The sequence below is a fragment of the Dioscorea cayenensis genome, chromosome 14 (assembly GCF_009730915.1).
Source record: "Dioscorea cayenensis subsp. rotundata cultivar TDr96_F1 chromosome 14, TDr96_F1_v2_PseudoChromosome.rev07_lg8_w22 25.fasta, whole genome shotgun sequence".
Lineage (NCBI taxonomy): Eukaryota > Viridiplantae > Streptophyta > Magnoliopsida > Dioscoreales > Dioscoreaceae > Dioscorea > Dioscorea cayenensis.
Window position 1 is genome coordinate 1,068,885 of NC_052484.1, and position 15,202 is coordinate 1,084,086.

The 15,202-nt window shown below is 33.6% G+C and overlaps 4 protein-coding genes across 4 annotated transcripts; 3 read left to right on the plus strand and 1 right to left on the minus strand.

Moving 5' to 3' along the window:
- Window positions 1–3,811: 3,811 nt before the first annotated feature.
- On the plus strand, window positions 3,812–5,310 carry LOC120275552 (transcription factor MYB59-like). The gene is made up of 3 exons (XM_039282169.1): window positions 3,812–3,950; window positions 4,059–4,188; window positions 4,933–5,310. The coding sequence occupies exons 1-3, from the start codon at window positions 3,812–3,814 to the stop codon at window positions 5,099–5,101; spliced, it is 438 nt and encodes a 145-aa protein (XP_039138103.1). The 3' UTR covers window positions 5,102–5,310.
- Window positions 5,157–7,191, plus strand: LOC120275553 (membrane protein PM19L-like). Its single transcript, XM_039282170.1, has 4 exons — window positions 5,157–5,308; window positions 5,840–5,946; window positions 6,682–6,859; window positions 6,975–7,191. Exons 1-4 carry the CDS (start codon window positions 5,157–5,159, stop codon window positions 7,189–7,191), a joined length of 654 nt encoding a protein of 217 aa, XP_039138104.1.
- A 1,198-nt stretch (window positions 7,192–8,389) lies between these two features.
- On the plus strand, window positions 8,390–12,271 carry LOC120276394 (WD repeat-containing protein 70-like). The gene is made up of 9 exons (XM_039283121.1): window positions 8,390–8,838; window positions 9,276–9,488; window positions 9,606–9,811; window positions 10,202–10,301; window positions 10,609–10,746; window positions 10,885–11,136; window positions 11,229–11,549; window positions 11,646–11,820; window positions 12,021–12,271. The coding sequence occupies exons 1-8, from the start codon at window positions 8,416–8,418 to the stop codon at window positions 11,814–11,816; spliced, it is 1,824 nt and encodes a 607-aa protein (XP_039139055.1). The 5' UTR covers window positions 8,390–8,415; the 3' UTR covers window positions 11,817–11,820; window positions 12,021–12,271.
- Window positions 12,272–12,348: 77 nt separating this feature from the next.
- On the minus strand, window positions 12,349–14,965 carry LOC120276400. Its single transcript, XM_039283129.1, is given in 3 exon segments — window positions 12,349–13,726; window positions 13,728–14,113; window positions 14,634–14,965. Coding segments are annotated over 3 exon segments (1,680 nt in total). The 5' UTR covers window positions 14,743–14,965; the 3' UTR covers window positions 12,349–12,541.
- Window positions 14,966–15,202: the final 237 nt, after the last annotated feature.

The window sequence follows — 15,202 nt, forward strand, 5'->3', positions numbered from 1 at the left end:
AAGAGTTGTAAAGAATGATGAATGGTTTAATTAAGTTGAAGGAAAAGCAAAGAAAAATAAAGAATGATGAATTGCAAAACCAAGTGTAACGAATGAATCAAATATCTCCCACCATTCACCCTGATAAACAATAGATATAAAAGTGGACATCACAAGGAACAAATTTCTTATAAACATCAAGACTCAAAACTCACTCAGTTAATCAGGAAAATTCATACAAGGAGAGACTCAACAGAAAAGAAAAAAAAAACTCAGAAAAAAAGAAGAAAAAGAAGAAGACGAAAAGAAAGGGAAAGAAGCTGTTAATTTGGCAGTGTGGTTAAAGCAAATGTCCGGAATACCCTTTGTTTATTATTTTTATAATTTAAGCTTCATGGAGCCTGGCAAATATAGTTTTTTATAAAAAGCAAAAGCAGCCACGTCTCGGTTGCGCTTTAGATCCCACGGACTCGAGTCCGTGGGATCATTACTCGTGTTATTATTAGGGATGGCCATTTGTAGTGATCCCACGGACTCGAGTCCGTGGGATCTAAAGCGCAACCGAGATGTGGCTGCACAGCAGCCACGCCTTTTGCTTTTTATAAAAAACTATATTTGCCAGGCTCCATGAAGCTTAAATTATAAAAATAATAAACAAAGGGTATTCCGGACATTTGCTTTAACCACACTGCCAAATTAACAGCTTCTTTCCCTTTCTTTTCGTCTTCTTCTTTTTCTTCTTTTTTTCTGAGTTTTTTTTTTCTGTTGTGTCTCTCCTTGTATGAATTTTCCTGATTAACTGAGTGAGTTTTGAGTCTTGATGTTTATAAGAAATTTGTTCCTTGTGATGTCCACTTTATATCTATTGTTTATCAGGGTGAATGGTGGGAGATATTTGATTCATTCGTTACACTTGGTTTTGCAATTCATCATTCTTTATTTTTCTTTGCTTTTCCTTCAACTTAATTAAACCATTCATCATTCTTTGCAACTCTTTTCTTTTCTGCAACTTAAGTTAACTAGGAACAAAATCACCATTTACATTCCAAGTAATCTCACATCATCTAAAAGTCTAAAAAAGGAAACTTATTTATTTATCTATTCATTCATTCATTTATTCCAAGAGTTGAACACATTACTCCGATCACCGCCGGACTCCGCATCTTGACTCGCACCGATCGCCCGCTTCCTCGTGCGGTGGGATCGCATGGCTCGCAGCCTCGGCCATGCGGCGTTGACTCGCTGATCTGTTTCGGGCATTCGCTTCAACCAATCCAACATCCACGGCGACGATGACTACGCATGCTCTCCGCGACGCCTCACCGAATTGCATAACAAAGAGGAAAAACAACGAGAAAGGGAAATAAGTTTATTAGTGTGGTTAAAAGCAAATGTCCGAAATACCCTTTATTTATTATTTTTATAGTTTAAGCTTCATGGAGACTGGCAAAAATAGTTTTTTATAAAAAGCAAAAGATGTGGCTGCTATGCAGCCACGTCTCGGTTGCACTTTAGATCCCACGGACTCGAGTCCGTGGGATCACTACTCATAATAACACTAATGCTAATTGTAAAAACATTTTTGATTTCATAATTTTTCAATAATAATGTAGTTGATCGTAACAAGTATTAAGGAGAAAGCTCTAAAGAGCCTTAACTTAAAAAGGACAGAGAAACTTTTAATTATTTTTTGGGAGAATTGGTTATAAACCCCTCGAAAAATTCTATAATTGCGATATTTACCCTTAGAAAAATCATAATCGTAGATATATACCCTGAAAAAAATATAGGTAATTGTGGATATGCCCCTACTGTTAGATTTCGGTAATCAAACTTGATTAACAATAGTTATAACTTGGATTAAGATATACAAAAGGACCAAAATAACTCTGGTACAACTTAAAAAAAACTTTTCAGGGTATATATGCAATGAGTATAATTGTAATTTTATATATTTGTTGTTTGTTAATGGATGGTTTTTTCAACTAAATTTGAACTCCAGGGTATATACGCAATTACGTATATTATTCAAGAGTATGTATGTCAATAAAACTTTTTTCATGGGTAAATATCGCATTTCAAAAATTTTTTTAAAGGGTACACCAGCAAAAAGCCCCTTTTGGGTATCCCTACAAGGTTATTTTTGTTTATTTAATTTTAAAAGAAAAAAATATTGTGAATGACAACCCTACATTCCCAATAAGTGAGCCTAGTGACCACAAATCTAGAGTCCACTTTTGAGAGTCCACTTTGTGGTTATTGGCATCCCACAAATATGCAAATTAATGTGAGATTAAGGTACATAATCACAGTGATTAATTGCATTACATTTATTTTTTTATATGATTTTATTAAAGAAAAAAACACAAGGCTAGTAATTTGATAAACATGTCTTCATGGACCATGGACTTTTTTTTTTGGTTCAACAGTTAACCCACTATCACACCTTTGTTTAAACATTTTTATTTTTTTTTTATTTTTATTTTTTTAATTTTTATTATATTTCTCAGTTAGCCCAACTTGGATAAAATTTGAAGTTTTAATTACATAATTTATTCTTGTTTGATATTCAAATTATATTGGGTGTTTTTTTTAAGCATACAACACCAAATCTAATTAATTATCAAATATCATGCAATAATACATGAACTATAGATGAAAATTTTTCTTTTTAACTCCTTCCATGCACCCCTTTGTAAACATTTAACATTTACATATATTTATATAGGTTATATATTTTTCTATTTTACATTCATATTTATTAAATATAAAAAAATTAAATAGAGATAAAAAGTCTAACATTTAATCAGCTTCCACTCTAATTTTTTTTTAAAAAAAATAAATAAATAAACTACAAATTTATTGAAAAAAAACATAATAATAATTAAAAGCATATAAATAAAAATACAAAAAGCGAAATAAAACACACAAATAAAAAGTTAAACGCAATCACTGAAATGAAGCACGTCTCATCTCTAAAAATTCAATTTCTTAAGATTATATATTCAAATTATATATATATATATATATATATATTATATATAGAAAGCAAATTAATCGTGTTAAACCTGACCCAATCCGACCAAGCCCATATATTTTTACAAGATTAGTACTAGAGTGGCTATGCCTACAAAGAAAGGTTGAAAGATACGTGTTTGGAGATCAATTAATCCGTACTAATTTATATATATAAAAATTCTAAGATTTGTGATTACCACTCGGTGTAGACTAACTTTCAAATATTTGATTCCAAAGTTAATGACACACTTAGCATGGCCCTTTTTCTATACTTTTAAATTTTCCTCCACATTATCAACCTAATTATAGTACAGTCCTTTCCATGCTTAATTATATAATAATAATTATACATCTTATGGTGCTTTTTTTTTTTTTGGTGTTCTATTATTATATTAAAAACAATTAAATCATTTAAAATATGTAATTTAAAAAAAAAGAAAAAATAAGTAAGGAAAAAAGTGAATGGAAGAGATGTGGAATAACTTGATCATGAAGTACTAGTTAATACATTTGATAACACTTAATTATATGATAAGCATATGATGAGGTGTTATATGGCATTGTCCTTTAACATTACTTAAAAATATGGTTTTATATAATATTTAAGATTAACACAAATAACTTTCTAATGATCTCATAACACATCACTCTAACTTTCTAATCTAAACCAACTCTTAAATGTACCTCTAATTCCAACAAAAACTAGTGGAGTTTGCATATAATATAAAAATACATCAACATCACATAAACATATATATATATATATATATATAGACTTGATATATAGCTAACAATATTATTTCAAGGAGACAAAATGGATAGCCATTTTGGATGGGGAGGTGTAGTTGATGGATGGAGGAAAGGTCCTTGGACATCTCAAGAAGACAAGCTTCTTTGTGATTATGTTAACATTCATGGAGAAGGGAGATGGAACTGTGTGTCCAACATCACAGGTATATATATATATATCTATTTATATTTATATTTATATTTATATATATAGTTTAATTAATGAATAAAGTTATATATATATATATGTTGATGTTGATATTAATGTGAAGGATTGAGAAGGAGTGGGAAGAGTTGTAGATTGAGATGGGTGAACTATCTTAGGCCAGACTTAAAGAGAGGAAAGATAACTCCTCAAGAGGAGAACATCATCTTAGAGTTGCATGCAAGATGGGGAAATAGGTAACTAATTAATTATCCATTACATCTCTCTTTCTCTTCTCTCTATATATATATATATAATATTTTGGGTTGGTGTCAAGAATTCAAGCTTTCCTTTCATATATATAAATATGCATGTTATTCTAATTAAAAAGATAATAATTTGTTTGGTTTCTAAACTAAATAGTTTTGTAAAGTTTTCATCTTTCTAATTGACATGGATCCACTGTAATTAATGTGACAATTTTTAGTATCTCAGTTGTCACCTTAATTTCAGGGATTAATAAACACAAACAAATTTATCAAGTTCATTCATTAAAATGAATTTATTTTTTTTTAGAGACCAAAATGTTTATTGTTATTATTTTCATTAATTTAATCTCGTAAATTCATTATAAGCAAAGCTCTAAATACTTAATATATTTAGATATGGATGCAAGCTCATGCTTTATTATTATTATTATTATTATTATTATTGATATATATATATTTTATTATTTATCTAGAGTTCAATATTGTGAATACTTGGCACTCCAATGACTTCACCCTTTTTGTTAAAAGCTAGAGTCCAACCATATTATGTTCTTTTAACCTCTCTCATTGTGTATATATATATATATATATATGTTTTATGAAATGACTTCTTCCTTTATGTAATATGTATAACTACATGTATGTATAGTACATATATACATGTATAAAGTTGAAGCTCATGGATACATTGGAATTAAATATGTAAATAATGAATTAATGGTATGCATGAAGGTGGTCAACAATTGCAAGAAGTCTTCCTGGAAGAACAGACAATGAAATCAAGAACTATTGGAGAACACATTTCAAGAAAGCCAAGTCTTCATCATCAAAAATTAACCTTCAAAGATCAAAATTACCAAAGTCTCTAATCCAACAAGATCAAAATCATGAAAGAAGATGATGAAATGATGAAAGAAACAGTGATAAATCCACAACAAGTACTACTTGAACAAACAATGGCAACACAAGACATATTGGAAGATGATGATGATGAGATGATGAAATGCATATGCCCTTTTACTAGTTTTGTTCAAGTAAATGGTGGTTCTACTTCCATTAATGAAGATTGGAATGAGGATGAAAACTGGGCTAGATTGTGGAATTTAGAGTAACTAGAGTTCATGTGTTTATTTCTGTTTTAAGTTTTGTTATTTATTATCTTCTTTAATTTCATGTCTCTCTAGATTAAGTAGTGCTTTTCTTCTTAAAGAAAAGTTTCATAAGAAATTTTGATATTTCACTCCTTTTCATTAATCAGTTCATCTTCCTTGCAATAATAATAATAATAATAATAATAATAATAATAATAATAATAATAATAATAATAATACCGACAAGACTTAAAAAACCAAAAGGTGGCAGACATCAAGCGGTGCTCGGTGGAGTTCATGGGAAACATGATATATATCCATGCAGACACGTATTACACCACTTGTAAGCTTACCACCTTCACACACTGCATCTTTTGCCACGTGTCACTCTTCTCTTCAAATATATATATATATATATAGTACAAAAGGGAAAGAAGAAGAAGAAGAAGAAGAGGAAGAAAAAGGAAGAAGGAGGTGAAGAATAATTTTTGGAGGATCAAAACATAAATTAATCATAAAGATGGCAAGGACTGTTGTTGGAAAAAAAGCATGGTGACACCACTCTTGTTCTTGAACCTTGTGATGTATATAATTGTCTTGGGTTTTGCTAGTTGGTGCTTGAACCACTTCATCAATGGACAATCTCACTATCCTGGTTCCTATTTAATTTACCTTCTTTTTATTTTTATTTATTTATGCCATTTTCTATGATAACATATATATATATATATATAATGATGAGTTATGGTGTGTATTAATTTAGATATTTTTCCTTCTTTTCTCTTGTGTTTGGATAACATTTTTCTTTTTATTTCCCTCTTGTGTTTGGTTTATGTTGAGAGTACAAATTAAGTATTAAAGCCTCTTTCTAGAATACTCTTTTTAATAATTTTAATATGTATGTGTACAAGTACCCTTGAATATTCTTCCCTATTTTTATTTTGATGGGATAACCTTGATATGTATATATGTGCACATAAGTTTAAAAAACTGTGTTTTATGACAACTATATATGTCTTATAATTATGAAGGAAACTAAATCCATGTCTTGATTACTATTTTTTTTAATAGTAATTAACCCTGTATATTTTACAAGTAGAAACCCAAATCAAAAGGCAAAAGCAATGCTCTAGATATATATATATATATATATATATATATATATATATATAGAACCTTGTTTGATTATGTTTTTAAGTTATTAGAAAACCAAAAGCAAAGCAAAGCAAAGGAGGGCTTGCTTTACATAATTAGAGAGATTAATTAGAACTACATAAACCATAATTTATTTATTTAATTAAACCAATCAAATGCATCATTTTCATCCAACATAAAACATCAAAAAAGTTGTTTGATCTAATTAAGATTTCTTTCATTGTTTTTCAAATAGGGGTGGCCGGAAATGGAGCAACATTCTACTTCCTAGTCTTCGCAATCCTCGCCGGAGTTATCGGTGTGGTTTCAAAGCTCGCCAGTGCTTCTCATATTAGGGTTTGGAGGAATGACAGCCTTGCTGCAGCTTCTTCTTCTTCTCTCATTGCATGGGCCATCACTGCCCTTGCTTTTGGGTACGTACCTAATTACCTAAACACCCCTGCATGCATGCATGCATGCATGCATTAACAATGATAATCACGTACGTTAATTATACGTAGTATAATAAAATGGTTGCATGGCATGCAGGTTGGCATGCAAGGAGATACATTTGGGAGGATATAGAGGATGGAGACTTAGGGTTTTGGAGGCTTTCATTATAATATTAACTTTGACTCAGTTGATTTACGTGGTGTTATTGCATGCAGGCATGTTTAGTGGCAAATATGGACCTGGTTACACTGATCCAGATTATGGTCATGAACAAGTTCCAAAGGGCAGTACTGGTGTTGCCACCAGAGCTTAATTAACTTGTTATATATTGTTAGGGTTTATGTATGTCTTGTTGTTTTGTGTTTGTGTGTTTGTTTGACACGTGTGCTGGTTTTTCTTGTTAAGTTGTTGGTGTGGTGTTATGTATGTTATGTATGTATGTATATATGAAAAATAGTATGGTTTTATGGTTGTATATGTATTTATGTGAAAATATGGGATTAAACTTTTGGCGAAGATGAAGTCAAAGTTTTTTTTTTTTTTAATTATTTTTTGGAGTTCATTTGATGCTTCAACTTACCTTATTAAATAAATTTTATGTTTAAAACTTCCATAATGGTATATATGTATATGTATGTATATATATCGATTGATGAAACAAATATAGTTTTGCTTTTATGGAATTCATTTGGTACCTCAAGTTGCAAGGATAGAGTCTAAGTAAATAAATAAATAAATGTTATTCTTAAACTTTCATCAAAGTATATATATACATACATACATATAAAGGTATATTAAATGAACTCCAAATAATAAAAAAATGGACACACACACACAGATATATATATATATATATATATATATATATATATATATATATATATATATATATACACATTAGTTTTTATAATGACGTAGTTCATAGTTTATACTTGCTTGGAAATAAAACTATTTATTGAAAAAAATGTAATATATTTACTAAACTGAAATCAACTTCATGTGTTACAAACATCCTTATTTTAATGTATAAATACTGTATCATTATAATTGTAGTGATATTATAGAAATAATGTAAAAACAACGGTTTACCAATAAGATATCATTCTATATGGTAAAATTTCTAGGGGTCATTAAGCTATTTGGTACAACATCATATCTGTTTGTCTCTTTGACATCATTATATAGAGAGGAGCTAGTTCTCTTCGTCAAAATAAATAAATAAATAAATAAATTACATAAATAACTTCATCTTATTAAATTGAATTACATTAAAATAAATTATTATTCGGACAAAGCATATGCCATGAATAATATGAAAAATATATTTTTTTTGTCCTTAAAATAAACATTAGATATAGTTCAGATGGCAATTTCAATAATATGAAGCCCTAAAGTGTAAATCTTGACCAAGCTTCAAGATTCGCAGTCTCTCTAATCCAACGGTTGTGATTATCTTATTAGAAAATAGAGCAATTTAAGAGAAAGATCGCACCTTTGGTTGAACCAAAGCTGAAGAATTTCGCCAGAGAGAGCTCCAATGGAGGGCGCCGGCGGCGAGCTCGACGACGAGATCCGCGCCCAGTTCCCCCTCTCGTTCGGGAAGAAGTCCGGGCGGCCACCGCCCAACTCCTCCAGTGTCCACTCCTCCACTCGCCGCGCTGTTGGCCCCGTCTCCGTGGACCGGAACCCTAACCCTAGCTCTAGTGGATCCAAGAGTCGTGATGTTCAAGAGGAGGAGGAGGAGGATGCGATGATTGGGCCTCCGCCGCCACCACCGCAGCCGGAGGTATCACAGGATGAAGATGACCAGGTGATGATTGGACCTCCCCGGGCACCGCCGCCTTCTGAACAATTGGGATCGGATGATGAGGATGAGATGGACTCCGATGATGAAGATGGGCCGGAGGAGTTTCGTAGGATTCCACTCAGCAATGAGATCGTTCTCAGAGGACATTCCAAGGTACTCATAAAAATCCCATTTTTTGTTTTATGATATAATTTTTTTTTTTAGTTCTGATGTGCTATGCATGATATTGTTCTAACAATTTCATCTTAATTTCTTGAATTGTTTTTTTTAATATCTGGCAAATAATCAATGAGATGGGTAGTATGCTTAGCAGTGAAGAATTTAGGAAATGGTTCTGTATTTTTGGTGAATGATTGTTTATATTGATTGAATTTTAGAACTTTTTGTTGATCGTTCTTAATTTTCTTATGAGTTCTTAATGAAGTCTTGTATGTCTAGCAAATATCCAATGTGCTTTGCTTGGCAGTAGAGAATTTAGAAATGGCTCCTTTTTCTTTTCCGTGAGCAATTGTCTATTGGGTGTTAGCACTTTTTCTTTATCGTTTTCAATGTTTTATGTGAATTTATATGTTCAATTTGGCATCTTTCAGGTTGTCTCGGCTCTTGCAATTGATCATTCAGGGTCAAGAGTTCTTACTGGAAGCTATGATTACACTGTTCGGATGTATGACTTCCAAGGGATGAATTCCAAGTTGCAGTCATTCAGGCAGCTGGAACCATTTGAGGGTCATCAAGTTCGTAGCTTGAGTTGGAGTCCAACAGCGGATCGATTTTTGTGTGTAACTGGCTCAGCTCAGGCCAAGGTCTCTTCTTTCATTTCATTTCAATTCATATTGTAAAAATATATATATATATATATATATATATATATATAGAAATTGTTGCTTTAGTTTGACCAAGTATTTATATCTTCATTTCAGATTTATGACCGAGATGGCCTTACCTTAGGTGAGTTTATCAAGGGGGATATGTATATACGTGACTTAAAAAATACAAAGGGGCACATATCTGGCTTAAGCGGTGGAGAATGGAGTCCCAAGGCAAAGGATGAAATATTGACATCCTCTGAAGATGGATCCTTGCGGATATGGGATGTCAATGAATTCAATAGTCAAAAAGCAGGTCTGTGCCTGATTATTAATAAGATGCTTAGATGTTTGGTTATCTCAATTAAAGTAAAAGCAATTTGATTTATTAAAAAAATGTATGAACTGTTGCTTGATTTACTACCTGTTTTTTAAAGTTGTTTGTGAGAACAGTTAAAGAAGTGTTTATAATAACATGGCAGGAAGGAACCTCTGGACTCTAGAGATGCTCATGCAAATAACTATTTTTAGTCTCTGTAATTGCTCTATGTATTCATGTCAAACTGATTCTTAACCTGTTTTTTTGTGCCTTATTTATTGAAAATACTTACATAGAGTTTCTGTCAGTTCTGATATTGTATGAGTTGGAGCTTTCATGAGAATACCATTACTTAGAAATTTATGGACTGTTACATGAACAGGTCATCAAGCCAAAAGCTTGCAAGGCCAGCAAGAGTTCCAGTCACTGCCTGTGCTTGGGATAATACCGGTAAACGCATTGTTGGTGGTATTGGGGATGGCTCTATTCAGGTAGCTTCATCATTCAACATGTGTTCTGTATCACATTTTGTGCCCGCTATCTATGGATATCAAAGTGATGACTTAGTACTTGCGTTGGTATATCTTTTTTATGATTCACTGTTTTTAACTCATAATGCTTACTTTGATTCCAATTTCGAGAAGGTTTAGTTAAACCTCATGTTTTTAATAGATTGTCATATTATAGGATATATAACCTACAATTTCTGGTTAGAGGTGGACAATGATAAAGGTCTTGCAAGTGGTAGGGTTGTGCTCAATGCATTGCTCATTTATTTATGTTCTTCTGTTGCGGCAGATGTGGAGCATCAAACCAGGATGGGGAAGCAGACCAGATATATACGTAGACAAAGGACATGCTGATGATATAACAGGACTCAAGTTTTCTGTCGATGGATTGCTCCTGCTGTCAAGAAGCCTTGATGGTACCTTGAAGGTAGTATGGTTTCCATTTCTTTAGTTTTCACATCTTCAAGCATAGCGCATCATGCAACTGATGCTCACTTTGAGGAAGTTGTTTACATGACCAATGAAACAAAAATGCAAGTTACTGTAAATGTTGAATTTTTCCCAGGTTTGGGATTTGCGACAAATGAAGAGTTCTCTCAAGGTCTTTGAGGATCTTCCCAATCATTATGCGCAGACAAATGCTGCTTTTAGCCCTGATGAGCAGTTAATTTTTACTGGGACCTCTATTGAGAAGGAAGGCACAAATGGAGGCATGCTCTGCTTTTTTGACCGAAGAAAACTCGAGCTTGTATCAAGGGTTGGAATATCCTCTAAATATAGTGTTGTTCGTTGTGCCTGGCATCCGAAGATTAATCAGGTATAGATTTAGCATTATAAGTTCATGTCTTTCTTGATGGTTAATGATAGCACATTCTTAGACTCTCAGCCAAACCTCTGTTTTTCCTGCAGGTCTTTGCAACAGTCGGGGACAAGAAGGAAGGAGGGAGTCACATACTGTATGATCCATCTATCAGTAAGAGAGGAGCACTTGTATGCATTGGAAGAGCTCCTCGACAAAAATCAGTTGATGATTATGAAGTGCAACCAGTTGTTCACAATCCGCATGCATTACCTTTATTCAGAGACCAGCCCAGCCGTAAACGACAAAGAGAAAAAGCATTGAAAGATCCTCTTAAATCACACAAACCTGAAATACCTATGACAGGCCCTGGTCACGGTGGAAGAGTCGGTACTACCAAAGGCAGTTTATTGACTCAGTATCTTCTGAAGGTAAACATTTGTTTAAAATTATTTCCACTCAATTGATTCGGCTTTTCAACTTTGGAAGCTTTTATGTAACATTTTATTCTTTTATTTGTAATGCAGCAAGGTGGGTTAATTAAGGAGACCTGGATGGAAGAAGATCCTAGAGAAGCTATACTTAAATTTGCCGATGTAGCAGCTAAAGACCCGAAGTTCATTGCACCTGCATACGCGGAAACTCAACCAGAACCAGTTTTCGCAAAGTCGGATTCTGACGAAGAGAAGGAGAAATGACTCGGTATGTGTATTTAGTTCTTGTATTATCATTAAAACCTGAGATATCAGAGTAACAAAACTCAGATGTTCCTAACTTTTCAACAATCATTTGAGAGAACTGCCAATAATTTGAAGAGCATTTGCTTGTTTGTTTTCACTGGCATTTACAGATTTTATTTCTTGTCATTTCATGAATTAACTGGTTTGTTTGATCTAATGCAGTTCATAAGACAAGCAAATTGCTTCAAATCAGTAAATTTGAAGAGCAAAAAGATGGGGATCTTTGATGATACAAATGGAATGAAAAAGAAATAAGAACCATTTTACTTTCATGATCATGTACTGTTTTTCATTCAGGGAAATCCTCAGTACTGTAAAATCACTGTAATTTGTATGGAAAATTTGAGTTCAATGTGAGTGTATAAACTCAATTTCTAACAAAAGTTAAATAGAATTACTGATTTTGAGGCTTATGTGTTGTCATGATTCTTTGAAGTTCAATTTTGTGCATTTCATTTGCAATCACAAATAAAATTTCACAGGAACCTGAACATTTGGATTATTAACTATCAAACAGTGTACATGTATTAAAATACCAAGTCCAAATCACTTACTAATCTTTTCAAGCAAATACTACAAGAATTTGGTACAAACAAACGTATATCAAACACTTTTCATTTCGACGAATAGAAATACAAGTGATTTGAATCATTTTTACAGATTAAAAGAGAAGATAACTAGGCTTACCATCTTTCATCGCCTTCCCAATTATTCTTCTCCTTTGGCCCTGTCGGTCCTTCCTCCCCGTACAACTCCATGGGGAGTTTATCGAAAATGGTCTCGACAGAGAACCGGAGATTAATTGGCAGAAAACCAATTATCTTGTCCAGATCTGATCTAGAATTATATGTAATCGTCGGACCCCATTCCCGCATGAATTGCAACCAACACGGTTCAGTCACAACATCAGCAAGATACTCAGCTGCGACAATTTGATACTTAACACTCGAATCTACTGAAAAATTGCTGCTAGCGGCGTCATTCCTCACACCGATTCCAAGCTTTTCAGAACCTTGAAGGTAGTTTCCTGGGTGTGGGAAACTCGCATGCCCGCTCTTTGATGAATACACAATTGCTTTGTTATCTTTGATAAATTCCAGGTCACAAACACTCACCCATTCTCCACCGCTGTGCTGCGAGAAATATATACCCCAAAGCTCGCCGGTAAAATTGCTAATACGTAGAGTGAAATGCTCCCAGTCGGAAACATGCTGCCCAATTTTGTGTAGTGCGAAATTGAGCAACCCGATCTTGATTGTTGCGGGGCCATTGAACGGGCAAAACACCCACATCGCAATGTCCGTGAAAGTTCCTCCGAGAGCTGGCTTTACATGAGCATACAGCTCAGCACTGTCCATGTCTCCATGCTTAACATAACTGTTCCGATCATCATCAGGTAAATCTATCCAGTATTCTCCATCATTCACACCACCGCTAGGCAGGTTCGAACCTTCTATGTCAATAGGCTCCCCGAGAGTCTTGCCGTTCCTGTGTAATGTAGCCCCGTTCTTGAAAAACCATGAGACCGACGAGGGTAAATACACTTCCTTAGGATGGAAAAACACTGTCGGACCATAATGACTTATTAGAGCATTGATCTGCTCCAAATTTGGCATGGCATATAAAGAGGAATCAAGATTTTTTAAGCAAGAGACATCGACCATTTCTCCAGAGAAGTTATAACTGCTGCAGCAAAATGTTCCAACTGGCAGGCCTTTCGCCCACATTCCCCGACAGCAGGGTCGTGATTTCCATACCTGAAACTCAAAAAGCCCTGCTTCCGACTTAAATATCAAATCCTTAGTTTCACATGTTTCAGTAAGATCAGACTGAACACATCTGACTTCTTCAAGAGAAGGCTTGTCAGGACTTTTTAGTGACAACATAGCCAACAGCTTTATAACCTTCAGGTGGCAATGGAAGCCAGAAGTAACCACAAGAAACATCGAAATTGCCATTCCCGTCATCTGAACACCAAACAAGTTCATAGTCAATAGGTTTCTCAAGAGCTCGAGCTCTTGTTCCACAGACTTCAATCTCCCTTGCCACAAGAACAAAACCATGCAAAGGCTTGTCATTTGTTTGACCATAATGACCAAGACTGAAAAAGCCATCGGGTATATCAATCGGTCTATAAAATGTAGCCCCGTTACTATTTTCATCAAGCTGAACACAACTCCAAATTTTCTGAAACTTCTTAATCTGTACAACCTCAAGTTCACCTATGCAAATTGATCCCTCAGCAAATCCTCCACCTGCCACAACAGCATTGTAACAAAAACTAAAATACAATCAACAGAAAGTAAGAACCACAACCAAAAGGACAATGCCAAGCACAAAACAGAAAACAGATGTCACTATAATTCACACTGCAGATAAGAGTCTGAATGATTTGTCATATAATAAAGCATCAATTTCATAGAACCAAATAATTATGTTTTTTTTCTAAATACCAACGCTTGAAGAATATGCTTACCAGATATCAACATATAAATAGTAATTTAAATGAATGAAAAAAAATCCAAACTTTAATCAACCATGAATGAATACAGTCCACCAAAAAGTTCAACTACCATCTGATCTCTTCAAACAATATAAACCTAAATACCTAAAAAAAAATTCCCAAGAAAAGGAGCCCCAAAAATTGAGTCTTTCAGCAATAATCAAAGATACAACAACCAAAAGAGAAGAACAAATTGAGAAAATAACTCATAAAATTGAAGGCAATCAGTAAACCCTAGCAAATAAACCATAAATCAGGAAAAAAGGTCTCACCTTTGGGCCACTGAGGCAAAGCACAAGGAAGAGAGAAGGGCTTCGGCTCATGAAATTCCTTCTGAGACGCAGCCCCACACCACCATCGCAAGCAATCGGAGCAATCCATCTTAATTCTCCAGTCTCGAAAAAACCCTAGCTTTCAATCCGATTCCTCTACAAATTGTTGGAGTTACCCACAAGTTCCTTGAATTCCATGGAAGCGACAATGATTTGTGGCCCGTGAAGCAATAATGGAAAAATCAAGGTGGCCTCTTTTGACATTTTCAAGGATTAGGGTTGGGCATTAGCTTGATTAGGGTTAGGGTTAGGGTTAGAAATTTATAGTGGAGAAGTGGAGAGAAAGAGAAGAGGAAAAAGGCGGGGAAAGAGAAAGACGTTTATTAACGGTTATTTTACATTTTAACCCCTATAAAAGTTTTTAATTTTATAAAATTTTGCTTGATTGTTTTTTAAGAAATTTTCTTTATCTACACTCAAAGAATAATTAAACACTTTTCAGTATTTTGGACTTTTATTTTTATTTGCCTTTAATTTGTTCTTTTCTTCATGCCGAAAAATATAAATAA

What these genes read in the sequence shown, in the direction of transcription:
- LOC120276394 (XM_039283121.1), top strand. Translation starts at nt 8,416, where the DNA reads ATGGAGGGCGCCGGCGGCGAGCTCGACGACGAGATCCGCGCCCAGTTC. An exon ending in GCCTTGATGGTACCTTGAAG is followed by an intron (nt 10,747 to 10,884) that starts GTAGTATGGTTT and finishes AATTTTTCCCAG; the next exon opens with GTTTGGGATTTGCGACAAAT. An exon ending in GGCATCCGAAGATTAATCAG is followed by an intron (nt 11,137 to 11,228) that starts GTATAGATTTAG and finishes TTTTTCCTGCAG; the next exon opens with GTCTTTGCAACAGTCGGGGA.
- LOC120275553 (XM_039282170.1), top strand. Translation starts at nt 5,157, where the DNA reads ATGGCAACACAAGACATATTGGAAGATGATGATGATGAGATGATGAAA. An exon ending in GCTAGATTGTGGAATTTAGA is followed by an intron (nt 5,309 to 5,839) that starts GTAACTAGAGTT and finishes TTGGAAAAAAAG; the next exon opens with CATGGTGACACCACTCTTGT. An exon ending in ATCACTGCCCTTGCTTTTGG is followed by an intron (nt 6,860 to 6,974) that starts GTACGTACCTAA and finishes CATGGCATGCAG; the next exon opens with GTTGGCATGCAAGGAGATAC.
- LOC120275552 (XM_039282169.1), top strand. Translation starts at nt 3,812, where the DNA reads ATGGATAGCCATTTTGGATGGGGAGGTGTAGTTGATGGATGGAGGAAA. An exon ending in CTGTGTGTCCAACATCACAG is followed by an intron (nt 3,951 to 4,058) that starts GTATATATATAT and finishes ATTAATGTGAAG; the next exon opens with GATTGAGAAGGAGTGGGAAG. An exon ending in CATGCAAGATGGGGAAATAG is followed by an intron (nt 4,189 to 4,932) that starts GTAACTAATTAA and finishes GTATGCATGAAG; the next exon opens with GTGGTCAACAATTGCAAGAA.